This window comes from Mustela lutreola, chromosome 1, assembly GCF_030435805.1.
Source record: "Mustela lutreola isolate mMusLut2 chromosome 1, mMusLut2.pri, whole genome shotgun sequence".
Taxonomy (NCBI): domain Eukaryota; kingdom Metazoa; phylum Chordata; class Mammalia; order Carnivora; family Mustelidae; genus Mustela; species Mustela lutreola.
The window spans coordinates 263,368,132-263,394,779 of NC_081290.1; the positions used below are offsets into that span (position 1 = coordinate 263,368,132).

Consider the following 26,648-nt stretch of genomic DNA (forward strand, 5'->3'; position numbering starts at 1 on the left):
CACAGGCTCAAAATTATGAGCTGTGATGCTTCCTTCTCAAATCATCCAGGGATGGAGGTCAAGGATGAGACAAAGAGACAGGGAAATCAAGAGATGGGTGATCAGCTCAGACTCCCATCCCTGACTCTTCAGCAGTTCCAAGGCGAAGCTGGTGTTCAAATGTCTCTTTCCTCCGGGGACTTTGCCCTTGACTCAGCTAGGTCAGTTGAGAGTGCCAGCCGTGCAGGGGCAAGCTTGCCTGAGCCTGTGTCCATGATGCTCTGAGCCCCCAGACCAGGGCCAGGTGCCCTCAGGGACGCCTGGCACACTCTTGACTGACTTCTTCCGTGGGTGGGACTCTGGGGGTGCTCTTAGCCCTCCCTCCACATTCACTGTCTTTGTCTCTCTTCCCTCATTTCTTTTGTTCATTTCTGGCAAGCTCAGGGCTTCCCCGGTGGACCCTGCCTTCCTTTGATGGGGGAGCGGAAAGCAGGCAGGGCTGGGGCTGGGGGTGGGCAACACAGGCGGAAGGAGAGAGGCCAGCAGGTGGAGGAAATCAAAGACTCCACATCAAAGGAGAGAGGGGCCGACTAGCGGGAGGATTCCCCATCCTCTGAGACTGGATCGGTGCTCTAATTTGTGAATTGTAGATAAGTTTCAGAAGCCAAAACTAAGGGGCTGGTGCACCTCCTGCCCCATGCAGGTGTTTGTTGAAAAGCTCCAGGGATGTGACCAAGATACAGCTTTGGGGGAGCTCTACCGGAGAAGGGAGTGCAAATTCTTGAAGGTGGGGGCACCACCGTGAACTCGACACTCTAGGTTCCTACTGTCCCAGAGAGTGACTTCCATGGGGCGGAGACAGAGGGCACCACCCCTGATCTTTTCGACCAGCTGCCCCAGGACAAGGAGGTTGGTTTGGGCTGAGCTCTGAGCAGGTCAGGTAGATCTTGGGGCGAACGTTCTGGAGCGGGATGAGCTCTGGTGCACAGAGGGGGCAGCTCTCTTCAGGACTCCTCAGGCTCCCCTGGCGGGTCTCCCTGCTTCTGCTGCTGCCGCCTGATGTCCACGCTTTCTTGGTAGCCAAGTGATCCCGCCAACCCCACCAGGGCCATCACTCCTGCACGTCAGCTGGCCGCGGGTCTCTCCCCAGCAACACCTCGTCCCAGGCCCCTGCCTGTACCCCCATCTCTGCTTGAGGAGTCCTGAGGAGAGGTGCTTTTGTCCCAAATCAGGGTGGACAGTAGAACTGAGGGCAGGGGCAGGTGGCTATATTGTGACCTGGGGACCTGCAGAGCTTGCTGGGTCCTGCATGGGGCATGGCCGGGTGGGCGGGGCCAAGGAAAAGGACAAGTCGGTCAGATTTTGAGCTTCGGGGCTTGAGATCAAGGCACTGTCCATCTGCAGAGGGCCTGTGTCTGGAATGTTCTCCGCCTTGTGAGCTAAGCAAGCGGTTAACTAACTAGAGACGAGAACCTCGCTCCAGGGCTCAGGCCGCAGAGGCCCTTGCTCAAGGGAGGTGTGAGGCAGAGCTCCGAGGAGAGGGGGCTGGGGCCGGCCCATCCTGCTCATCCAGAGCAGAAAAGGCTTTGGGGAGGGTCCCTGCTTCCGTCCCCTTCCCCAACACGAGCCATCCCCTGCATCCTGGGACTCAGCAGACAGCAGGTTTGGGCAGCTGGCAGCTGGCCTTTCTGGCGGGTATAATGAGAACATTAAGGCGGAGCTTTGGAAAGTGAGAAGCTTTGGGAGGATGGGGGAAAGGCACCGGCTCAAGCCAGGATCTGGTGTGTCTGGGGACCGTGGCTTTGTGCCACTGTAGCCCCTGGGCCCCCGGCAGGCCCAGCCCCAGGGGAGGCTTCCCTCCCAGCTTCAGCTCCTGCCCTGGATGGAGCCCTGAGATGACTCAGAGCCTGTAGTGACTGGCAGCCGCGTCCAGAGGGGACAGGAGGCTGGAGGAAGTCTGAAGGGAGTGCCGGTGACCTGGGGATCACCATTCTCGCCTGGCTCTCCTCCGGGCAACGGTCTCCAAACTGCACCCTCCCCTCCCAGACACAAGCCAGTCGCTCACTCGCTCACTCAACAGCCTTTGAGATGCCCCCACCAGAGCCAGGAGGAAAAACGAGGGAAGGAGGAAAAGACGGGGGCGTGGGAAGGGGGTGGGTAAGGGAATGGGGCACAGGCTACAGACCCAACGCTTGTGTCCCCTGATTCCTACCTTGAGAATGAAGGCCCGGGGCGGGGCGGCATCAGGAGGGGGGGCCTCTGCGATCCCTGGGATAGGGGTCGGGGCCCTCCCTGAAGACCCCTTTCCGTTGTGTGAGGACGCAGCCAGAAGATGGTTGCCTGTGAGCCAGGAGGCCGACCCTCCCCAGACCCGGAAGCGGCCGGTGGCTTGATCTTGGACACCGGGCCCCCAGGGCTGTGAGAGATACATCCCCATGGTGACACGCCTGCCAGTCTGGGGCATGGTGATGACGCCCGCAGCAGGCGTCTGCGACAACAGCAGGACTGTAACACCCGAGCTCCTCTGCATCTCACGTGGCTGAAAGAGGGAGAGCCAGCCAGACCGGGTACCTGGAGGCTGATATGCCCTCCAGGAGTGAGCCAGGACAGCTGGGGCCCGCAGGAGACGGGCACCTACTAGGATGCTCAGATGGAGGCTTCCGAGAAACCCCCCAAAGTACCCCAAATTAAATAAGCAGCTTCAACTATCCCCCCAGAGCCAGAGAACATCCCCCACAGAGCCTGCAGCATCTCCTGGCTCTTGCCACCCTCCAGCTGGCTCCAGCGTTGCCCTCGGCTGCCTGGAATCCCGTCTACCCCCTTCCAGGAGAGCGCCTGGCCACAGGGGTCCCCAGCCCACCTCCAGCTTTCTTCTTTGTTTCCATCCTCTGTTCCCACTGGCTTTTCGTGGCCCAAGGTCCCTCTGTCCATAGATCCATCTTGGGGGGCTTCCTTCTCAGCAGGAGGCAGCCTGGAGCTCAGAGCTCCCGATCGCCCTTACTCCCGGGGGTGTCCGCTCCTTGTCATTGACTACTTCTATCCTGCTGGGGACGATGCTTCTCCACACTGTAACTTCCGGTGAGCCTCATTATTTTCCCCAGAAACAGGACACCACATGCCTTGGGACCAGAAGGCACTTACTTACTTACTTACTTATGTAGCTACGTGACCTCCAGCTGACTATGTCCGTCTCGGAGCCTCCAGTTTCTGATCTGGGGGACGACCCAGGTCACTTGCCTGCCAGCGGCTATCTGTGACGACTGCTGGTGCCCAGGCTGAGAGTGGAGATACTCCGGCCTCCTGGTAGACGGATCTCAGGGGTTGACCAGAAATCCAAATCGGTATCTGACCTTGCTATGGAGAAGCTCTGCAGCTTGGAAGGACTGTGGTTGGTGGAAAGACATACAGATACCCCCAGTTCCTTCTGGAAACTTCATCCCCTCCCCGCTAGCCCCTCCCCCGGTGGAGGCTGGATCTAAAGCTGTGCTTAGGGCCATACCCAAAGCCGCAGCCCGGGCCCATAGGCAGGGCTTCCTAGAGGGGCTGAGCCCGAGCCCCGGGAACACCTTCTGCACCCCTGGCGGCTGCCTGGTGCCGGGCTGGGCAGAGCGGAGGAGAAATCTCGGCACGGAGCAGCTCTGCAAGGAGATGGCCGAGATGGGTTTGACCTGCCTGATGAATGTCTCCTCGTGGGGAGCGGAACAGAAGCAGAACCCCGGGACTGGTTCACCCCAGGTGGGGCAGGGATGGCTGCGGGCAGACAGCCCCCTCCCCTGCCACCTAGAGAGGCATCTCGTTTAGAGGGACCCCCGTCTCTGAGGGCTCCCTGTGGTCTGGCCGCTCCTCACTTGGGACGTGAGTGGGAGGGGCTTTCTGGCCCCCAAGCATATGCTTTCTCTCTCCTCTGAGGACACGTGATGGGCTAAGTACAGTGCCAACCCCCGGGCGGAAGCAGGAGCTGGAGCGGCTCGGTCCCTGCTTTCAGACCTGCTCCTGCCGAGGACTTGCTCTCTTAAGAATTCGGACGCAGCCTGGCCTGAGTGGGCACTGGGGAGTCCCAGCCGCCTGCCACCCACCATGGCGAGGGCTGCCCCCTCTGGTCTCCAGTTGCTCCCTTGGCTTCTTGGTCCAGAGTTTAATCCTTGCTATGACAAAAAAAAAAAAAAAAAAAAAAAGACATCACAGAAGCGAAGCCCTGCCTAGATCATGAAGGTCATTTGTCCCATGTTCCCCCACATTTTTTTTTGAAACCTCCTTGCACAGCACTCTCGTTTGCAGCATGGCCCCTGTTCTGACTTAACCTTTCCACTTGATTGACTCCTCATAGCCTGGTGGGGAAGCAGAAGAGGTAAGCTCGAGCAGGTGGTGAAGAAACTGCAGTGGGGCCCTGGGGAGTTGGGGGAAGCAATGATGGACTAACGCAGGGCAGTGACACGGGGGATCTGCCGTTCACCTGTGATGCTGATTTAACAAATATTAATTGAGCACATACTCCACGCAAGCCTGTGGTGGGCCCTGGGGATCTCGTGTTGGACAAGACAGACAAGCTTCGTGCCCTCGTGGTACTGTCGAATGGGGAGACAGACAACAGGTTAGATAAGTAGGTAGACAAATTCATTCAATTAAAAGGAATTTGTATTGGGGATGAGGAAGGAAAGAAACAGGATTCTGGGATGGAGATGAAAAGGAGGGATCCCTTTGAGAGAGAGTAACCCAGGAAAGTCTCTGTAAGGAAGGGGCTTCTGGCTGAACCCTAAATGATGAGAAGGAGCTGGTCTCATGGAAACCAGGGGAAGGGGTGTTCCAGGAGGGGTTGGGGGAAGCTGTAAGTGCTAAGACCTACAGCAGGAAGCGCTTAGAGGACCCTTGGTACAGATGGGAGGTTGGTACGACTAGGGAAGTGGCGTGAGATCAAGACACAGTGGCTGACATGGCTTCGTGGGCAGGGACTTCTGCCGAGTGACCGTGCCATGAACGGAGCTGGTGCAGAGGGGAAGAGAAAACGATCAGCATGAATATATTTTGAGAAAGAAGCGAGGGCTTGCCAGTGGAGGGAATGGGGTGGGGGGTGCGTGTGGGCAGCATCGGGGGAGGGAGGAGGCAGTGACGTCTCCCACATTTCTGGTTGGAACTGTTCTTGGCTGAGATGGAGAAGGCTGCGTAAAGGGACATCAGGTTCGCAGGATGAAACAAGGTCAAATGTACTTTCTAGAAAGCACTGTGGAGGCTGGATTAGGGGAAGACAGGCCTGGGGTAAGGGAGGTGAATTAGAGGCCGATCCAGTGTTCCAGGTGACAACGATGATGAGAACCACAGAGGACCAGGACTGTGCAAAGGGGGGGGCCACTCCCACGTCCCTGTGAACGAGCAAAGAGTTTTCTGCTTCTCCAAATGCTAGGGATTCTGTTTGCGAGGCGGCTGAGCAAGCCAGCCAGAGGGAGAAGTGCTTTCTGGAGAACACGGAAGGGAAGCCATCGTATGGGCAAGAGCGGAGGTGGGGGCGTGGAGAATGGGGTCATAGGAACGATGGGGCAGAGGCCACGGCCACGCAGTAGAGGAAGCAGGGCCCGCGCACCAGCTGCGCCAGGAAGGGGGCCACCCGGGGAACCAGGAGCCAGCATCCACCCTCAGGACCTGGCTGGCCACGAGCACAGACTCAGGGCGACCCTTTGCTGCCAGGGTGACCTCCTTGCGAGGCGTCGGTCAGGGCGTTCAAAGAGATGGGGTAGACCAGGCTCTGGGATTTCCACCCTCCATCCCAGGATTAGTGCCCCCAGACACGCGTTCTCCTTGGCCTTCCTGTCCAGTAGCGCTGCCCCTTCCAGCCTCAGAGGTTGGCAGACAGTTAGACGGGGGGTGGGGGGGAAAGAGGGTATCCTTTTGCAGGAGAAAGGCCGCAGCTAGCCGACCCCGAACCTGGCTAGTCAACCCCGGACCCGTCAGGATTCTTACTCACTCACTCGTTCATTCATTTGTGCCTGCATCCCTTGGACGGAGGCCGGTGGCATGTCTCCAGCGGCATCCGGCTCCCCGGTGCTGGGGACAAGATGGTGAGCGTGAGCCGGGCTCCGTCCTCAAGAAGGGACAGATGAACAAGGCAGTGCCAGCCGCCAACCCCTTCTCTCCTTCCTTCCTCAGCCCGTCCCACTTCCATTCTGGGTGCTCAGACCCGTCCAGTTGTCATGCAGGGCCCGCTCCCTCTAGCCCCCGGACCTCATGCTGTCCATCTGGGTTAAGCCCCTTTATTTAATCTTGTTTCGTGAGGCTAACACGGGGTGGGGGGCAGAAATCAGGTGTAAAGAGCGCTGAGCGGCGCCTGAGGGGCTCAGTCGGTTAAGCAGCTGCCTTCGGCTCGGGTCACGATCCGCCCGTCCTAGGCTCGTCCTAGGCTCGAGCCCCGCACCAGGCTCCCTGCTCAGCGCGGAGCCTGCCCCTCCCTCTCCGCTTCCCCTTCCTCCAGTGGAAGTCTGGAAGTCTCTCTCCAGTGGAAGTCTTTCTCTCTCTCAAATTAATAATATAAAGTCTTAAAAAAAAAAAAATAACAAGGAACACGGAATGACATTTTTCTGAGTTTGGCTTTTATTCTGAGAGCATTTGAAAAGCCATATACGTATTTTAGGCCAAGGAAGGGTGTGTGATTTCTATAGAGAAAACACCTGCAGGGAGGAGGAAGGAGAGAGGCTGGCAGGGCTGGAGGCGGGGAGAGCACAGAGGGGGCCTTTGGGATAGTCCGGATGAGAGAGGACCAGGGCTCCTGGCCAGCCCTGCCCTGCGCATCCCACCCAACCCACTGCCGGAGAAGAGCGGCCGGGTCTCCTCGCTCGGCGTCTCCCCCGGAGGCATCTGCGCGTGTTTGAAGTTTAACCAACGTGGATCAGGCAGCTTCGGCTTCTCAGACACCTTCGTGTATAATTAATCCCCTCCAAGCTGTGTTGTCAGGAAAAATTAAACTTCATCTCTCTTTCTTAGAGATGAAGAAACTGAGACTTGGCTTCCAGCCGCCCTGAATTTGAGTTGCTGCCACGAACCCAGAGCTGGCAGCTAGAAAGTTCCAGCACACAAGGCCCAGGGGGCCGCGCGCTGCCCCTGTGCGGTTGCCTCTGACAAAACCTTACAGTCATATCTAACGGGCCCGGATGGGGGGATTTCTGGCATCCACCCGCCTGCACTAGAAGCAATGAGGGGACAGCAGGGGCTTCTGACACTGGGCCTGGGACATGGACGTGCTCCCTGGAGGGCTGGGTACAGCCCCACATTCCTTCTCTCTTTGGTGGCCCTTGGCCCAAGAGGGACAGTTCTGTAGGGGAGGGGGCCTGGGGACTTTCTTTGTGGGAAGTTTCTCCCCTTGTGGGTCCTGGGAGAGGCCTGCCCACGAGCCCACCTTCCCCACTCTTTCCGGGTCTTTGTTTGGGAGGGGAGGCGAGGGAGAGAGGATGAGGAGGACAACTGCTCCATCTGCTGGCCGTCCAGGGAAGCTCCAGCCACGCCCAGGGGAGCAGGAGGGGGAAGCTTTCCTTCCGTGGGGGCTTTTAGGGTAAGAGGAGTCTTGGGTCCCCGAAGTGGGTGTGACAAGGAACAAGGGACATCTTCTGTAGGAGAAGCTTGAGGACAGAAGCCCATTTCAGCTGGTGGCAGAAGTTGTCAATGCCATTATCTGTGCCCTTGGGGGATGGGGGACACAATGGTGAACAGAGTGGGGGGTAGAATATAAAGACAATTACATTCAGGTAAGAGGAACGTTGGGGAAAAATACAGGCAGAGAAGGCAGACCAGTTGAGTTGACTCCCTAGGTCCCTTTAGGGGCTGCTCCTGAATCCAGAGGACGAAGAGGAGTTAAAAACCAGGGTTAATGGAAGACATTCCAGAAAAGTCCTGCGCATCCCGCTGCTCCTTTCCTGTCCCTGCAGCAGTTGGACGACTCAGCACCCTGGCTCCACTGGCACCCCCGAAATGCTGGTCCCTGAAAACAGTGGCAGGAGCTCAGAGGGCCTATGGCTGCTCCTTGCCAGGGGATTGCCCCCTACCCTCACCGTGGGGCTCTCCCTTCCCCCCAGACAACAGTGCTTGGGAGACTTCTCCGAGCAGGCATGTACCCGCTCACAGACCTGAAGCCGGCCGAGGCTGGAAAGCATGCTGGAAGATGGGAGAAGAATCCTGGCTGGCGAATTAGGACCTGGCCTCCGTAGGTCCCCCGCAGACGAAGGAACCGATCTGAAGTAAAAGGGAGCGCTGCCCAGGTAGATTTCGGAAGAGCAATTCGAGCTGGCATGAATTCCATCGGTCTGTCACTCTAATCAATTGGCTGTAACTCATCCATCATCGACTAATACAGGTCAAATCCTGTGTGGGATCGATTGGACCGTCCGCGGTGTGCAGGGCACTGGGCTAGCTGCGGTGGATCCCAGCGCGAGGGGACCCGGCTCATCCTTGGGAAGCCCCTCCCCCACCCCCACCGCCAGCCTGCACCCCCACGTAGCCCTTCTCTGCTCTTCTCCTCCATGATGCCTGCTCCCGGGAGCACAGCCGATCCAGGTAGCCACACTGAGCAAGTGAGGGGCTGTTTTTGGAACCGTGTCTCTGGTTCTCTCACTATCCTTTCTCTCCTTGCTTTTATAGTAACGAGCACCGGCCCACGCTTCCCGCCACCTCCACCTGAGCTCTGGTCAGACACCTGATGGTGCCTTCCCCACCTACCTGAGGAAGCTGAGTAAGGCCCCGTGATTGTGACCAGTTAAACAGGAGTGGAATATGGGGTAACAGTTGGGGTACACCCTCCTCTTCCTCGTCCCCTGTTCCTGTAGGCTGGGAGGCAAGCATGGAGCATAGTGGCGAGCAGGCTTTGCACCCAGGACGAGGGCCAACACCTGGTGATTGGTGAAGTGGCAAGATGGCGGCAGGGGGACCCCAGTGCCCTCTGATACCCTCTACCATCTCTCAGCTCATTCATCATCCCGCTTGTTGGGACAACGTGATACTCCATTGTGTGGCAGGTGTCTAAGGTCGTGTGGCTACAGCAACATGGATACCAATAGCCAAGAAAGCCCCATTCTCCAGTCAACGGGCCCGCTTCACAGTTCACTGCAAATCCGCGAGATGCCTTAGCTAGGTCACCTTATCTCCAATTACAGGCGCGAGAAAGCCCAGCAGAGTCTTTCCCAAGAGCCCAGGGTTAATGGAAACTGAGATTCTCAGACTTACCTTGAAGAGCTCTTGACATTTCCTCAAACTAAGAATGGTTCTCTCTCCTTGGAGATTAGGATCCTTTGGCACAAACCAGGGAATACCATTAAGAAATCTTTTTTTTCCTTTTCTTAGAGCAGTTGTAAAAAGGACAATTAAGCCACTGAAATGTGAGTGCTAAAGAAACCAGGAAGTTGGACAAAAGGCAGTATCATGCAGCTCGGGGATATTTAGTAATGATTAGCATTTGGAAGTCAGCGGTTACTGGTTCAAAATCATTCTTGTAAATGTTCAACCACGGGAAAGCCTTCGAAATGCCAGGTAGCCAGTGGTTTCTGGATGAAAGTATTTTTGAAAAGGAATTAAAACTCCCTTTCACTTCTGATAGCGATCTCAGCTTACTGAGCGAAATAATGAGCGGTCTTCTACACGGTCCTGGACTCACTTCCTAGAAATTCGTAAATACCAGACCACAGAGCGTGACCAGTCACTGGACGCGGTGCCCACTCTGTGTGTTTAGAGAACTGGCTCGTGTGGTAAAGACTCAAATGTCTGGTCCTCACGTCAGGGTCTTTGGACCCAAAAATCACCAGAAAGGGAGCCAAAGGGGGCTCCAGGTTGAAGTCGGAAGTCAGGACAGGAGAGGCAGGGAGGGGAGAGTCGCCGGATTAAGGGGGAAGGTCAGCCATCTGTGAAGGACCCAAGTGTCCTCTTCCCAAAGTCGAAGCAGGGATGGGGACACTACTGGCCTTGGAGTGGAAAGATCCAGATTCAAGTTCTGACTCAACCCTGGGCCTCACAAGGTGACCTCTGAGTAGAACACACAGATAACGCCGTGACGAGTGGATCATGAGGAAGGATACTGAGAGGGCACCTGTGTTCTTGCTCACCGAGGTTTTGTTTGTAAGTACAAATCAGCTGGCACAGAAAAGGCATCTTCTGGTTCAGGTGATGGTGGACAGTCGTCATCAGAGCTGAACACCAAGATCCCACTTCCCTTTCTTCCTGGTGTGTGGTAGGATTGACGTTCCCTGCCCTCTTTAGTTTGGTGTGACCGTGTAACTTGCTTGTCACTCCTGGGCAGAAGCTTTAAGAGCAAGCGTGCCACCTGCCACGTTCCCTCACCCCACATCATCAGTGACTTTGGAGACATGTGCTGGGACAAAGTCTCCCTCGTTCTTGGTGACTATGCTGAGGCGAACGCTTACTCCCTGCCCCCACTCTCCACTGGTTGGGAGGAAAATCCGTGAAGCTAAAAGCCGCTGCAACCTTGGAATTGTTCGTGATTTGCTGCATAACCTCCCACTGCCCACATTTTATTTTATGTATCCTTGATGCTGTGGCATTTGGGGCCTTGATCCCGGAGACTCTCCCTCGAAGGGCTAATTCCTCACTCCCCTGAGAATGTGGCTTTGATACAAAGATCAACCAATCCACAGCCACACCCTGACTGTCTTTTATCAAACTCTCACCTGGCCAGTGCTGAGCTTACTCAATGTACCTATTCTGCCTTGTCCGTTCCTTCCTGTGAAAACCCCAGCAAAGACTCCAGGCCACGCTCCCCCTTGCTCTCCTTGCCTCCTGACCAACTCTGGTCTTTCCCCAGATGACCTTGTGCGATGTGCCATGTGTCCCGATTTTAGGGATCCGTGTGTATAAACTGCCTTCCTGACAAATCATTTTCATGCGTATCTTCTCTTTCCCAATAAAAACAGATCCCAGGTATGTTTTTACACTAGAAAAGATGAAGATTGGGATTGGTATCAGACACACCAAGGCAGGGTTCTGCCTTCCTCTGAGCCAGACTCTCCCCCTGCAGATGGGCTTTCTGCATGTGGCAGAAAGAACCCAGGCATCCAGGCTTCATTGCCAGGGCCCAGAGGCAGGACATGGTTCTCGCTGCAGGTTCTGACAGAAAAAGTCATAGGGAAAGACTCAGACCGAGCCAGTTTGGGTCATGTACAATCATGAGACGATCGTTGGGGCATGCGCATTGATTAGCACTGAGAGATACGCTCCCCACTGAGGCCTGGTGGGTGGCAAGTGCTGGGCAGCCAGGAGCCCAGGCACCAGTGACAGATCTATCATTGCCCTTTTGTGGATGGAATCTGGACATCCGCACCTTGCCATGTCCTAAGGGAGGGGCGGTCTGCAGATGGCTGCTCCTTTCACAAAGTACTACTGGAAAATGAGACAAGCGCTGAATGAGGGAGCTAGCTTTGAGGACAATAGATAGAAGCTAAGATATTTTTCTGAGCCAGAATCAGGCCAACTAGAAATATGGTAGGCAAAAACCACCTGTCCTCCCTAACAGTAGAAAACCTCTTAAGTGAGCACGTGGGGTGAGGATTAGCAGACATTCATAATCGTTGAATTTTCCGGTTATTTGTCAAATGCCCTCTGTATGTCATGCATCCAGATGGTTCTGTTCCGGTCGAGCTCGCTAAAGGAATGATGTCCAGCTGCCCAGACCCCTATGCTGCTTCAGGTTACTGCCTTACAGATGCCCCTGGGATGTCTGGAGAACAGGGACTTGGAGATTGGACGGTGGGTCACTGGCACTAGAAGGAAAACAGAGGGGTTGAATTTACAAAGCTGAACTCAACCTGAGAGTAAGACCAGGGGCTCTCAATCTGGAAGCAGTGGGCTGGCTCCCAGCGTCTTCGAACTCTTGTCACAGATATAAAAAATGGGACGTTCATGTCCTACAGAAAGGATCTGCAGCTATCACAGATCATCGCTGGTTATAGCCCCCAAAATGTTAAGAGCTGCCGTGTTAACAGAAGGTCGCTTGGCTTCCAAGAAACAGCAGAGAGGGGTGTGGAATTTTTTTTCTCGACATTCCTAGTGTCTTAGCAGTGATTGTCTCATCTCGACTTCAGTTCCAGTATTTTCCAAAGGGAGCCCAAGTCATAGAACTCCACGTCCCTCACCAAGCTCTGTGTGGTAGAGAGAAAGCGAAGAAATCTGGGCCTGCGTCCTAATGAGGCCATTTACCAGCAGGTGACTTAACCTCAATGAGCTGATTTCCTCATCGATAAAGAGAGGATAATGACATTCACTGTTGCACCAACCCTGCGACGGTAAATGACTGCGGAGAGCTTTCCACCTTCCTTTCCTTTAAGAATCAAAGTGAACACGATCGAGCCTTATATGTCCTCATGGTGCTAGAAGTGCTTTCAGGGACGTGGTATCATTTAATCCTCACAAAAGCCCTATGGAGGGGGTACTATTATTATCCCCATTTAATTTTTATAAAAATGGGAGAGGGAGAATTGAGAGGCAGGGTCAAGCCCTTGGCCACTGAGAGGCAGGGCTGGCTTCCAACCCTGGCAGCCCGACTGGAGCCCATCCTCTGGCCCAAGGGCTCTGCCTCCTCCACCCGCCCTGCCGGGCATCCATACACACTGCCCACAGCCACCAGAACAGAGCCCTGACAGCAGGCCAGGTGCTGTCACCCCAGGGGGACAGCCTTACACACGCGCCCCGCTGACGTGGCGCACACGTGACAGGGACAGCTCAAGCTGTGCGGCGTTTTCACCCCAGCCCCTGCAACAAGCACGGAGACTGTCGGCCTGGCTTTCCTCGGCTCCATGGGCCAGACGAACACCTGGAAGGCGGTGAGTGTCACAAGCCCGGTTTCAGGTCACACCATGCTCACCAGCTTAGCTGGCAATGAGAAGTTGCGACTGTCTTTATGAACGAGAGGCAACAACTCAGGTCAAGGGCAGAAGCTTCGAGAAACGTGACTGGAGTGGGGAAGTTTTTAGAACTTTTTATTTCCACTCACTGCCACTTCTTTACCCTCGTGTTATATCAAGGAAGGGCCTCTGGTTCCACGAGGGAGGAAGTGAGCGCCCATTCCCGACTCCCGACGCTGGAAGGACAGGCCGCGCGGTTGAGGGGGGCTCGGGAAGCTGTGGGCTTGGGCCGGGGGTGGGCCCCACTGCAGCGGCCCCGCTCTACAGGCTTTGGCCGGCTTCTCGGACGGAGGAGTGTGAACTGCTGGCCTCACGCGCATGAACCCCTCTGAGTTCCAGGGCTGGAGAAGAACCACTCAGACCTAATGCTGGAAAGGAACTTCTTAGATGAGCTCCACAATGTGGGCCTGAGTTTTCTAGCCAGCCACGCAGAGGCAGCCGGCGAAGCAGATGCCCCCTCACACCGCCACAGTGGCGAGGGAATCTTCCAGACACGGAGGCTTGTGCTCACCGGCTTCAGAAAGAGGGACGAGGATGGGGGGGAGAACAGTGCGGGGACATGGCCGCTTCCTCCCGGTCCAGCCGTGCCTTCCGGATGGCAGCCCCCGCCCCGTCCCCACGGCCTGGCCTTCCGGATGGCAGCTGCTGCTCCAGGGGGCGGCCCGGGGGCTGGGAGGCGCACGCCACCGGCCAGCAGCTGGGGCCTGGCCGTGCGGCCGACAGCTGCCTGGGGTCATTTGTTGGCCACAGCGGAGAGCTGGTCACGGATGCGGCCCAGGCCGTCTAGCATAGTGTCCAGCGTTTCCTTACTCAGCTCCACAGTGACTGCCGAGATGGAGGGCTTGTCTCCACACAGACTAGGATCTTCTTGGATCTGGAAAGAGAACAGGGTCCGCACGTCAGAGCCGCCCTGGGCCTGGGAGCCCTGCCCCATTCCAGTGAACCTCTGAACACAGGCTCTTTGCTGAGGCTACAGAGTCCCAGCCCTGGCGTCATCTAGCAATTAGGACACGGAAGGAGATTCCCAGAGGCTTGAGAGAGGAGCGCTCAGGGTGGGTATCGGAGAGGCCAAGGCCCACTCACCCCTCGGACCCCTGACTCTCGGCATTTGAGTGAGGAGACACTGCACGGGCCCATACGGGTACTTTACGCAGCGGGCTCTAGGAGTAGTGAGATGCCCGGCACACATAAAAACCACTACAGCTCCTAGTTATATTTATTTGTTTCCTTAAAAACAAAAGTCAACTGTACTAATGTTTAAAAACTTAGTTGTTAGAGGCACCCATGCCTTTTCATTTTCTTACAGGGGCTGCGTTTCTGGGGTTGCGGTTAAGTCAACACAGCATCACTAAATAACCCAAACCACAGATGTGTGGTTTAAAACGAGTCCCAAAAAGATCTGTAGCGTGCAGCTAACACCGGGAGGCCGGAGCGTGCGAACAAGGGCACGAAGCACTGCAGCGTCCCGAGCCTCCGGCGGGAGCTCTGGCTCAGCCGCGTCACAAGCGGTGGCCTGAGGGTCCCCAGAATTATCAAGAAGGCAATCTGAAACCTGATGGCACGCCCCCATCACGACAGCTAAGCTTTCCCATTAGTGTAGAAGGGAAACTTTAGGGGGCAGTGAGCCATTTTTAGAACTTGTTTGGTATTTGTCTTATCGTTTTAAAACTTCTACTTTCGGTGTATGTTTTATTATGTCTATAATATGTTAGGACAGTAGTGACCATGTACTTGACAGACAGAGACCACATCTGGGGGTGCTGAATTGTCTTCTCTGGGGTCAGAGGTCCCAGAGCTCCAGACACTGGCACTTCCGCTGGTGCGCAGGGCTGCCAGGTCACCACGGCCTCTCCCTTCCCTCTCAGGAGCGCGGCGGTGGACGCACCTTCATCTGCAGCAGGCAGGTGGGGACAGCCATGCGGCTGATGCTGTCAGAGGAGGTCTTGATGTCCACTCTCCAGTCCAGGTCGACCAGGCGCGGCAGAGAGACTGTGAAGGGGACGGGCCAGCTCAGAGCCCACCCGCTCACTTTACCAAGCCCTCGCTCTGGGACAGACAGCCCTGATGGCTGGTCATGCTCCTGAGCCAAAGGACAAGTCTCCGAGGGAGACGGAAGTCGGGGCCTTCCTCGCCACGGATCCATGCCACCAGCACTTGGCACGGAAGCACGGGGTGGGGGAAGGCCAGGCTCCTGCCTGCACATCTGAGCCTCCAGATGTCGGCACAGAATGAGAGAGGAGTTTGGGACGAGGTTAATGCAGGCTGAGTTTCAGTGACAAACCCTGGCCACTTGGCACGGTTTGAGCCGGGTCCGGGAAGGAAAGGTGAGGGGGCGGGTTTCTTGGTACTCACTCTGATTTGCCTGGGCTTCCGTTCGCCAAGCAGAGCTGTTTAAGAGGAAAAGATGAGGAAAAAAGAATAGAAAAAGGATGAGAACTGATCATGAGAGAGGACCGGGGCCTCTAACCCCTTCTGGGATCTTTGAGCCTATCATCACTCCCTGACAGGAAAGGACCACAGAAACGTCTGCTGCGTGGCAGAAGCAGTTTCTGGATTGTTCCGCATAGCTCAGTGATGTTAAAGCCATAAGTGCTGTTAGTTTTTGTAGCTTAGGGGGCAAAAAGAAAGAAGAGACTTAATGCATTGTGTTCTTACTGTTCTACCGTTCTGAGAGACGAAGCCGGAAAAGTCGACCGGTTCTCTTTTATTGAGCATCTGCTCCACAAAGTATTGCATTTTACGCAAAACACACCCAAACGGACCTGTCTAATGCTACAGCAAAAAGCACTGTAGTGAGACGCTAAGCAGAGGCAGAATAAAATGTGGTCACGTGTGAGGAACTTTCTAAATAAACAATAAAACCCATGGCAAGCGAGCATTATCTGTTATTACTGTCCGCGAATTCTGGTCAAGCCTGCTGCTGGCCAATAGCAATAGAAAATATTTGGATAATTCACAAAAAAACAAAATGACCAATTAAACATATGAAAAAGATATCTGACATCACTAGTATCAAAGATATACAAACTGAAGTGAGGTGCATTTACCATTTGTGAACTGGGGGAAAATGTAAAAACAATTCCCTCGGTGCCGGTGACGGTGTGAGGAGGGGGGACGCACTCGTGCCCTCCTGGCAGAATGCCAGCTGGTGCAATCTTTCTGACTGACGGTCAGCGTGGGAATAGGCAGCAGAAGCCTCACTACCACCTTTAACCAGCACGGAGATAACCGAGCTCGTGAGCAACATTTCCACACTAAACTGAAGTGAAAACTGCCAAGAGCCTAAACACACAACGCCAGGGAATTTCTTAACTAAATTTTATATAATTTCTCCATGTAAAGAATATATTTAACCATTAAAAAGGATATTGAAGGTAAGTATTTACTGACCTAAAATATCGTTATATAAGCCTTATCAGGAACTCTCAAGAAATGAGCACTTACACGTGTTCTAGGATGATTTTCGTCAGCAGGTTTTTGAGGTTTTGGTGGAAATTTTCAGGAAAGAGAGCCAGGATCGCCTCGGCAGAGGACAGGTCACGGAACACCACCAGCCTGGTGAGGCGATGCAGAGCCTGGAGCAGCTGTGGGACAGGCCTGCATGGTGAGGAGCCGGGCAGGGGACAGGGCTCCACCCCTGCCCCGCCACACCCTGCCACAGTCGTCCCAACAGCCCCCGGGGGTCCTGAGACCTCAGTCCCAGATGCTGATGCCCACATGCCCCAGCCCACCTCTAAGTTCCCCTGTCACTTTAGAAGACAGGTGTAGCTGCCCAACATAGGAGCCTGTCAATGTGCCAGAAACTTCTACTTGGGAGCAAAGGGTTAGTACGTCCTCTTTCCTTGTGCACAGAATCTGACCTTCAGTTCACTTTCTAGCCCATTCCCTGGTAACGTGAGAGAAGTGAAAAGTCAGCTGTGTTACTAGGCAACGCTGTACTGGCCCCTGGGCCTGGATTGGGAAGTCTGCACGAACCCTGAATCCCCCGGGGGCACAGGGCCATGGGCTCCCCTGAGCGGGGCTGCATCCGCCAAACCCCGAAGCTGTGCTCACTGACATGCTACCCGGGGTACCGGCTCCAGTGGCATTTGGGCTTTGAATCGAAGCTGTCCTTGGCCCTAGGCTGTCACCAAGGAAGGTGAAGAAAACACATGGATCCTGGTGGGCTGTGCTGACTCCCTTGGCGAGGAGGAGGGCCTGACACAGCCCTGCGGGTTTGCTGGGTTCCTTCCAACGGCCTGTGGCAGCCGGCCCGAAACTGCAACAATGCTCAGCCAAACGGAGACAGACAAGACAGAGCACCTTCTGGAGGGAACTGCCTGAGTGAGGGCTTTCTCTGCTGCCCTGGGAGGCGGCTCAGCGGCAGAGGCACAACCCAAGAGGCCAGGGGATGTTCCCCTCCACGGCTGCGGGCTGAGGTCAGCGCATCTATGCCCTGGTCTCCAGGGTGACAGTTCTGCGGTACGGTCCCCAGGGTTGCTTCCAGGATCCCAAGTTTGAGCCCCTTGCAGGTCATCAACACATTCTTTATTGGCTTGGTCTCGCTTCCCTGTTCCTCTGTCCCACTCCCTCCTTTGTGCTTTCTAGACTCACCTCCCCAGGTAATTACCTGCAACCAACTCTTAGCCTCAGGGTCTACTTTTGGGAAAGCCAAACTAAGTGTTCAACTCACTTCCAAAATGTGGCTGCTGCCTTTTACTGTGCTACAGCTGACTTCAATGAACAGAATTCTGGTTTAAAATAGTAATAATAATATGCAGGCCTGTTTGAATGAACTCCTATTTTAGAAGCATATCTGCCCTAAAAAGAGAAGGCTGTGAATACTGCATAAACTGAGCCACCTCGCTCACTCTTCCTCTTGGCCACCAGCTGAGGTCAGGTGGGGTCCAGCAGCATGTTCCCCAAGTCATACTCAGGCCTCAGAGCTTCTGCCCAGGGCCCCCAAAGAAGTCTGTCTAAGCCATCTGGCTGACAATCTATCAGTAGCAGCAAGTTAAAGGGAAAGAAAATTGCAGAATGGTTGGCTTCTGGCCACACTGTCTAGGGAACAAGTCTGGAAAAGGAAATGGCCGGGACCTCCGATTCTGGGTATAGTTCTCCCATCCTTGCCTCATTTATCATAAGGAAGTGAAGGTTCAAAGACAATAGCTTTTAAGTTCACTAACATTAAAATGAAAATCCACTTTAAGTTTGTTATAATGTCAACAGACGTTTCAGGGGAAATTTTTCCTTGGATGTGGCAATGATTGGGAAATTAAGAAAGAAACTAATGAGCTGAGAAGCCAGTGGTCAAAGGTCGTCTCTGACCATACTTACTTGCTCTGCTTCCTCCTGGGTCACAGACAAGCTGGAACATGTAATATCCAAGAGCTTCTTTGAGCCAAGGGCTGAACTAGAAAAGCTCTCTTGGCACAGCTGTCTGACAACATCTTTTGAGGAGGCCTGTGAATTAATTCACAGATGGGGAGAAAAGAAAACCACTCAGACTCTGAAAATACATGTTTCAGAACATAATATTGTCTCAGTCATGGTATGATACCTTTGAAACTCAAGACTTAAAGGTGCAGACGATAGCTCCATTTCCAGGGCAGTGAAGTAGATGTAGTTGTTCTTATTCTCCCTTCTTAGCAAACCGAAAGTGCTGGGCACGATGTGGGAAAGGAATGTAAGAGCACTCAAGAGGGAGCGTGGAGAAGACAGACCTGCTGTGGGCCTCCCTGCTCCAGACCAAGAAACAACATAGTGCTGAGTTTCCTGGATATTCTTGTTGTTCATATATCCCAGACTTCAGGCTAAGGAACAGGGCAACCCAGAATGCCAATGGGTACAGAGAAACAAAACAAAGAACTCCCAACAAATATCTGCTCTCTCCAGCCAAAGGACCAAGAAAGCTTAGCAAGACAGAAAACTGTTACGTGATAACTGCTCTACTGAGCCAAATGCCACAGAAAAACCTGTAGCCCCACTCCCACCTATGTTAGCAGACTGAGTGGGGAATGTAGACTTCCACCCTTCTGAGGCTACAATGAGGTGTCCCAACACCCCCACCAGTGTGGTATCAGAGAAGGCTAAGTAGGGAGCTGGGACCATAATCCCCATCAACCAGCAGCTAGTCCCACCATGCCTTGTTATTAATGGTAACTATGTGGGGGCCAGAACATCCACTTCTGCTCAGTAGTAACAAGGAACCCCCACTTCTGGGTGTCAGTAGGAGCCAAGGGCAGAAACCCTCCAGAATCTCAGAATATAACACGAGAATGCCAGGTTTCAACAGAAAATCATTCATCATACCAAGAGCCAGAAAGATCTCAAACTGAATGAAAAAGGACAATCATAAGATGCCAACATCAAGATAACAGATGTTAAAATTATCTGGCAAAGATTTTAAAGTAGCCATGACAAAAATGTTTCAACACCTAAATACACACTTTTGAAACAAATACCAGAATGTCCCAACAAAGGAACAGAAAATAAATAAAGAAGAACAAAATGGAAATTTTAGAACTGAAAAAATACAATAACCAAAACAAAGTTTGGTAGGTGGGCTCAGCAGCAGAATGAAAGAGACAGGGGAAAGAATCACGTAAACTGGAAGACTGAGCCACTAGAAATCACCCAGTGTGCACACAAAAAACAGACTGAAAATAATGAACAGAGCCTCAGGGATCTGTGGCACTATACCAAAAAATCTAACATTCGTGTCATTGGAGTCCTAGAAAAGGAGGATAAAAGAGGGCAATGCTAAAGAAGTACTTAAAGAAATAATGGCTGAAAACTCTCCAAGTATAGCTACAGACATAACTGTGTGCATTAAAAAACCCAAGCATATTCTCAACAGGATAAACCCAAAGAAATCCATACCAAGACACACAATAATTAACCTCCCGGAAACTAAAGGCAAAGAAAAAAATCTTGAAAGCAGTGAGAAACAATATCTTATCTATAAGGGATCATTAGAACTCATGAGAACTCATCAAATCAGAACTCACGGAAGCAAGAAGGAAGTGGCACAATATTTCTCAAGTGTTGGAAGAAAAGAACTGTCAACCCAGAATTCTACACCCAGCAAAAAATATCCTTCAGAAAGTAAAGAGGAAATCAAGGCATTCTCAGATGAAAAAAACACTATGAAAATTTGTCACAAGACAAAAGACATTCTCTTAATAGAAAGGAATTAATAAAAGGAACCTTGGAATATCAGGAAGACAGATAGAACACAACAAACAAAAATATGGGTTAATACAATAGACTTTCTTTCTCTTGAATTTCTAAAGTCTGTTTAAAGGTTGAAGTAAAAATTATACCACTGTCCAATGCGGCTCTAAACGTATGTAGAGGAAATATTTAAGATAATTATATTACAAATGAGTAAGGGAAGAAAGGGAAGTAAGGTCTCTATACTTCAGATCTAACTGGTAAAATGATGACACTGATAGATTGTGATGTTATATTTATAAATGTAGTAACCAGATCAATTACTAAAAATGTTATAAAAAGAAATGCATTTTAAAATGCTACAGATAAGTCAAAAGGGAATTCCAAAAATAGGTTTAAATAACCCACCGGAAGGCAAGAAAAAGTAAAAAGAAACAAAAAATGTAAAAGAGCAGATAAAAACAAAAAAATTACATGGCAGACTTAAGCTCTAATATTCAATAATTACATTAGCTGTAAGTGGGAAATTAAATACAAGCTGCAAATATGACTCAATTAAATGATGTCTATTAAAAACGCTCTTCAAATATAATGATAGAGACAGATTAAAAGTAAAAGGATAGAAAAAAATACATCGTGCAAATATTAATGAAATAAAATCAAGAGTGGCTACAATAATAGCAGACAAAATAGACTCCACAGCGAAGAAAATTACCAGAGGCAGAAAGGGACATTATATAATGATAAAAGGTTCTATATCTAAGAAAACATCCTAAATATGTATGCACCCAGCAAGAGAGCTAGAAAACATGAGAAGTAAAGAGAACCTAAAGGAGAGACAGACAAGTCCACAAATACAGTTGGAGACTTCAACATCCATCTTTCAACAATTGATAGAATCAACTAAACAGATATTCAACAAGAACACAGAAGATTTCAACAACACCATTGATCAATCTACTCAACGCTTATGGAGCACAACCCAGTAGCAACAGAATATACATTCTTTTCAAGTGTCCACTGAACATATACCAAGACAAAACATATTCTGGGCTGTAAAACAAACCTGAACAAATTCGAAAGAACTGAAATCATATTGAATATATTCTTGATGACTACAATGGAATCAAACTAGAAATCACTAACAAAAAGATGACAAGAAAATATCCAAACATTGGAAAACTTAAACACACTTCTAAATAATCCACAGATTAAAGAGGAGCCTCAAGGGAAATTTTAAAAATTATACTATAAAAATTACACTAAATGCATAAAAGTGAAAAAAATACCCACAAAATTTTGGGGACACAGGCTTGACAGTGTTGACAGGGAAATGTACAGCATTAAACACATATATTAGAAAAGATAAAAATTCTCAAAGCAATAATTTAAGTTCCCACCTCAAGAACATAGAAAAAGAAAAGCATAATAAACCCAAAGGAAGAAGGAAGGAAACAACAAAGAGTAGAAAGCAATGAAACTGAAAATAGAAAAAAAGAAAAAGAGAGAAATCAATGAAACAAAGAACTAGTTCTCTGAAAATATCAATGAAATGGACAAACTTTTAGCAAGACCAGCGAAGTTAAACAAAGAGGAAACACAAATCACCAATATCAGGAATGAAACCGGTCATATCGCTACAGACCCTAAAGACTTCAAAAGGAAAATAAGAATAACCACAAACAACTCTATACACACAATTTCGGAGCTTGGACAACATGGATAAATCCCTCAACAAACACAAACTACCACAGTTCCCCAAATATGCAACTGATAATTTGAATAGCCCAATAATGATTACGGAAGTTGAATTTGTAATTTAAAACTCCCAAGAAGAAATCTCCAGGCCCAGATGGTTTTGCTGAAGAATTCTAATGTTTAAGGAAAGAATTAACTAATTCTACACAATCTTTCTTTAGGAAACAAAAAAGGATAGAACACTTTCCGATTCATTTCATATTCATAAAGCTAATATTACCCCGACATGTCAATTCTCCCCTAATTGATATACAGGTTTAACACAACTCCTATAAAAATCTCATCAGGTTTTTTTAAAACACAGACAAAATCATTCCAAAGTTTATATAAGAAGCCAAAGAAACTAGAAGAGCTAAAACAAATTGGATAAAGAATGAAGTAGGAAAAATCAGCCAATCTGATTTTAAGACTTATTGCATAGCTACAGTAATTAAGACTGTGAGGTATTATCATAGAAAAAAACAAAAATCAATGGGAAAAAACCCCAGAGAATCCAGAAATTTGCCCAACTGATTCTTGACAAAGTTGCAAAGTTGCAAAGACAATACAGTGGAGGAAAGACAGCATTTTCAACAAATGGTTCTGGAACAACTGGACATTCACAGGCAGAAAAAATATATATACAAAATTAACTCCAAATTGATCATGTACTTAAATGTAAAATATAACATAAACATAAAACTTTTAGAAAAAAGAAAAAATTTGGAGATCTATGGCTCGGCAAAGAGTTCTTAAACATGACACCAGAAGTACAATTCATAGAAGGAAAAACTGTTGGTAAATTATACTTCATCAAAATTAAAACTTTTGCTCTGCAAAAGCTCCTGTTAGGGGTTGAATGGTGTCTGCCTAAAATTCATACATTAAAGATCCAATTCCCAGTACCTCAAAAATGTGATCTCATTTAGAAAGAGAATTGTTGCAGATGTGATTAGTTATGATGAAGTCATAGGGTGGACCTTAATCCAATAGGACAGTGTGCTTATTAAAAAGGGAAAAGTAAGGGGCGCCTGGGTGGCTCAGTGGGTTAAAACCTCTGCCTTTGGCTCAGGTCATGATCCCAGCGTCCTGGGATGGAGCCCCACATCCGGCTCTCTGCTTGGCAGGGAGCCTGCTTCCCTTCCCCTCTCTCTCTGCCTGCCTCTCTGCCTACTTGTGATCTCTGTCTGTCAAATAAATAAAATCTAAAAAAAAAAACGGGGGGGAGTAAAGGGGTGCCTGAATGGCCCAGTCAGCTGGGTGTTGGACTCTTGATTTCAGCCAGGCGGTGATCTCTGGTCATGGGATTGAGCCCCATGCCAGGCTCTGTGCTTGTGGAACGTGCTTGTGATTCTCTCTCTGTCTCCCTCTGCCTATCCTCTTCTCACCAGCCTCATCCCCCAAAGGGTTAGGAGAGGGTGAGGGCAGGGGGCAAGTGTATGTGGCTATAGAAGAGCAACAGGAAAGATCCTGTAGTGATGGCCACGATCTGTATCTTGAGTGTATCAAAGTCAATATCCTGGTTGGGATATCATACTATAGTTTTGCAAGATGTTTCTATAGGGGGGTAAATGGGACCTTTCTGTATTCCTTTTTACAACTGTATGTAAATCTATAGTTACGTCAAAATAAAAACGTTAAGTAATTTTTTTCAAGATTTTTTTTTGAGAGAGAGAGAGCACCAGCAAGAGTGGGGGGAGGGGCAGAAGCAAACTCCCTGCTGAGCAGGGAGCCTGATATGGGGCTCAATCCAGGACCCCAAGATCATGACCTGAGCTGAAGGCAGACGCATAACCAACTGGGCCACCCAAGCACCCCTAAATAATTTTTTTAAAAAAGAAAACACATAGGAGGATAGGAATAAGAATGAATTAACTATTGCTACATTTTTTAAAAGATTTTATTTATCTGACAGACAGAACACAAGTAGGCAGAGAGGCAGGCAGAGAGAAAGAGAGGAGGAAGCAGGCTCCCTGCTGAGCAGAGAGCCCGATGTGGGGCTCCATCCCAGGACCCTGGGATCATGACCTGAGGTGAAGGCAGAGGCTTTAACCCACTGAGCCACCCAGACGCCCCAACTATTGCTACATATTGGCAAGCAAAAAAAAAGCCAGGAATAAAAAAGTATATGCTGTATTACACCATTTATGTGGAAGTTCAAACATGGCAATATTAAGTTGATTTTAAAAGCAAGGATAGTGGTTACTCCTGGGGAGGTGAGGGAAGTACCGAAGGAACAGAGAGACTCCGGCAGTACTGGTAATATTTTGGTTTTGACCAGAGTGATGGTTACATGGGTGTGTAATAAATCACTGAGCTATGCATTTACAATTTGTGTATTTTTCTGTGTTACACATTAATAATACTTTATTTTAAAGTTTATTAACAACAACAACAAAAAGTCCATACAATGAACAGGCATTAGGTGGGGAGTAAGCAGAACAGCCACGACGAGGGTGTAAAGGACCAGGGCTGTGAGCTGAGAGCCCTAGGTTTCCAATCTCAACTTTGTTACTTCATTCATTAATTCATATAACAATTATGTATTAACAACATGCTGTGTGCCAGAAGCTGGGGATACACTGGCTGGGGATACATTTGTGGATATCATAGAGTAGTTGCTTTTAGGGATGGCACATACAAGTGAGCACTGCAGAGATTTTTAAAACAAAGGAGAGACCGTTGCATGAACCAATGAATGATGATGCTGTGCCATGAACTGCTTAGTGCTATGAACTCAACCCTTTTCATCTGGAGTTAAAACAAACAAACAAAAGTTCCAACTGGATCTTACATTCTGCAAGAAAGGCAGAAAACAGGTAAATAGTCGCATAAGGTCTACAAAGGAAGATAAAGCCTCCCCTTCTTCCATAAGGAAAATCAGAAATCAAGCAAGTAATTCCAACCCATCATTTCATTTGGCTTTAAGAAGCCTCACAATCTTCCAAAAGATTATCAGCAGAGTTTTGAGGCCCTTACACAGGTCAAAGCAAGTACAGAAAACCAGGAACTCGGGAGAACAGAACGCCCACTTCACCAAGGGGGGCCATGAGGACGCAGGGAGAGAGAGAGATTTCTCACCCACGGAACGAAGAGGGGCTGCGGGAGGAAATAGGGAACTGGCAACGTGGGTCTAGCACTTACCACCTCAACACACCAGTCCTAAACACCAGCCCCAGAGACTTCTAGTAGGGGGCCTTTGCACAGCACCTTCAAGTCCGTTATCTTATTTGTGCCCCCGCCATCCTGTCAGGACAGTATTAATTTCGAGCCCGCTTTCTAAAAGCTCGGAAAGGCGCAACAACGGAGTCACCCAGAAAGGTAGTGGTTAGACTCATGGCTCTGAATCAGGGTCCATTTGGTCCCAATTCCTATTCTGTCCCAAGGCCTAGGGACAAAAGCCCGCCTCACGCTGTCCCCACTCCTCCAATTTACCTTCAGCAGGCTCTGGAGCGCGGCGAAATTCTCCGCTGTCAACGCGGCCATTTTCCCCAAGTCACCTGACGGCGACACGCCGTCACGTGGCTCTGAGGCCGCCGCAGGGCATGCTGGGGGCTGTAGTCCTTCGGGATGGCGACGGCTGCCCGGGTTTGGCGCTGTGGGATGGGGAGGGGCCCATAGGACGCGATCACCGGATGATGGCTCACTCTGGGGACTATAGGACAGTGGAATTTGGAGGACGCAGGTGTGAGGTGATTTACCCGGGTGGAAATTGGCTTGGCTTGTCTACATACCAAGACAGGAAAAACTGATTTTCCTTGACCTGTATGGGCGGGCTGGTTGATTTGGGGAATGTACCTACAGGTGATAGACACACCCTTATAGAGCCCCCTCCCGCACTGTACCACGGTTGGTCTGTGCTGCCAATATCATGTGCAGAGTGATGGTATGTTAATTCTAAAATTATTTATGGAAGACTGCAGGGGCCCCTGGGTGACTCAGTGGGTTGAGCCTCTGCCTTCGGCTCAGGTCATGATCCCAGGGTCCTGGGATCCAGCCCGGCATTGGGCTCTCTGCTCAGCCCACCCCGCCCCTGCCTGCCTCTCTGCCTGCTTGTGATTTCTGTCTGTCAAATAAATAAATAAAATCTTTAAAAAAAAAAAAAAAAAGACTGCAGTTTTGGGGTATTCTCTTTTGTCTCCTCCTTTTTCTTGAATCCTTGGTCTGGGGAAAGTAAGCTGTTATGTTGTGAGCAGCCCTCCTGGACGTCCATGTGGCAAAGAACTGAAGCCTCTGGCCCATAGCCAGTGAGAAACTAAAGCCTGCCAACTACCCCCTTACTGAGTTTAGAAGCAGATTCTGTAGCCTTGGCCGAGCTTTGAGATGGGTGGCCTTCATCTCAATCTCATAAGACTTTCAGAACCAGAGCCACCCAGCTAAGCTGCTCCTGAATTTCTGGTCTTCAAGAATTGTATGATTATAAGTGTTTGTGTTTTAAACCACTAAGCTTGATAATTTGTTACACAGCAATAATAACTAATACATGGGGGCAATACAGCATAAAGGCTTTAGAATTCCACCTAAGCTTGAATCCCAACTCTACATGTTATTAACTGTATCTTGAGCAAGTTCTCAAACTTCTCTGAGCCTCGGTTTCCACATATGTAAAATGAGGTCTATCACACCTACTGCAGAGAGCAGAGCTGAGTGATAGGTGCTTCCCCCAGGGAGGATATCCAGCTCTCCTGGCCCTGTGGGCAGGTGTGTTACCAGGGGTTCCTCTGGGCTCCAGTCAGCGATGGGTAGGGTGTGCAACCCTGCACTATGTCATCCCATTTTGGTGGGGCTTTCCAGACTGCCACCACCATGATGCATTTAAAGGTTTGTCTGTGGTCTGGGGAGCTTACAGCAATTTCTAAACCATAAATGTTTTCACAGACAGGAACAGAATAGAGT

General features: G+C 50.5%; 1 protein-coding gene and 1 long non-coding RNA gene across 5 annotated transcripts; both read right to left on the reverse strand.

Moving 5' to 3' along the window:
- Positions 1–6,541: 6,541 nt before the first annotated feature.
- Positions 6,542–10,928, reverse strand: LOC131811385 (uncharacterized). 3 transcript variants are annotated; one of them, XR_009345920.1, is made up of 3 exons: positions 9,178–10,928; positions 8,674–8,781; positions 6,542–8,208 (listed from the first exon to the last, which is right to left on the reverse strand). It is a non-coding gene; the product is annotated as an uncharacterized LOC131811385 (long non-coding RNA). The 3 variants fall into 3 exon arrangements; XR_009345913.1 differs by having other exon boundaries at positions 6,542–8,319; XR_009345915.1 differs by having other exon boundaries at positions 6,542–7,939; positions 8,085–8,781.
- Positions 10,929–12,918: 1,990 nt separating this feature from the next.
- On the reverse strand, positions 12,919–25,266 carry COMMD9 (COMM domain containing 9). Of its 2 annotated transcripts, XM_059139929.1 has the most exons (6): positions 25,188–25,266; positions 18,177–18,302; positions 16,305–16,444; positions 15,213–15,247; positions 14,746–14,849; positions 12,919–13,734 (listed from the first exon to the last, which is right to left on the reverse strand). In XM_059139929.1, exons 1-6 carry the CDS (start codon positions 25,236–25,238, stop codon positions 13,594–13,596), a joined length of 597 nt encoding a protein of 198 aa, XP_058995912.1. In that variant the 5' UTR covers positions 25,239–25,266; the 3' UTR covers positions 12,919–13,593. The 2 variants fall into 2 exon arrangements, with proteins under 2 accessions (XP_058995912.1, XP_058995919.1); XM_059139936.1 differs by lacking the exon at positions 18,177–18,302 and having other exon boundaries at positions 25,188–25,240.
- Between the last annotated feature and the right edge of the window lie 1,382 nt (positions 25,267–26,648).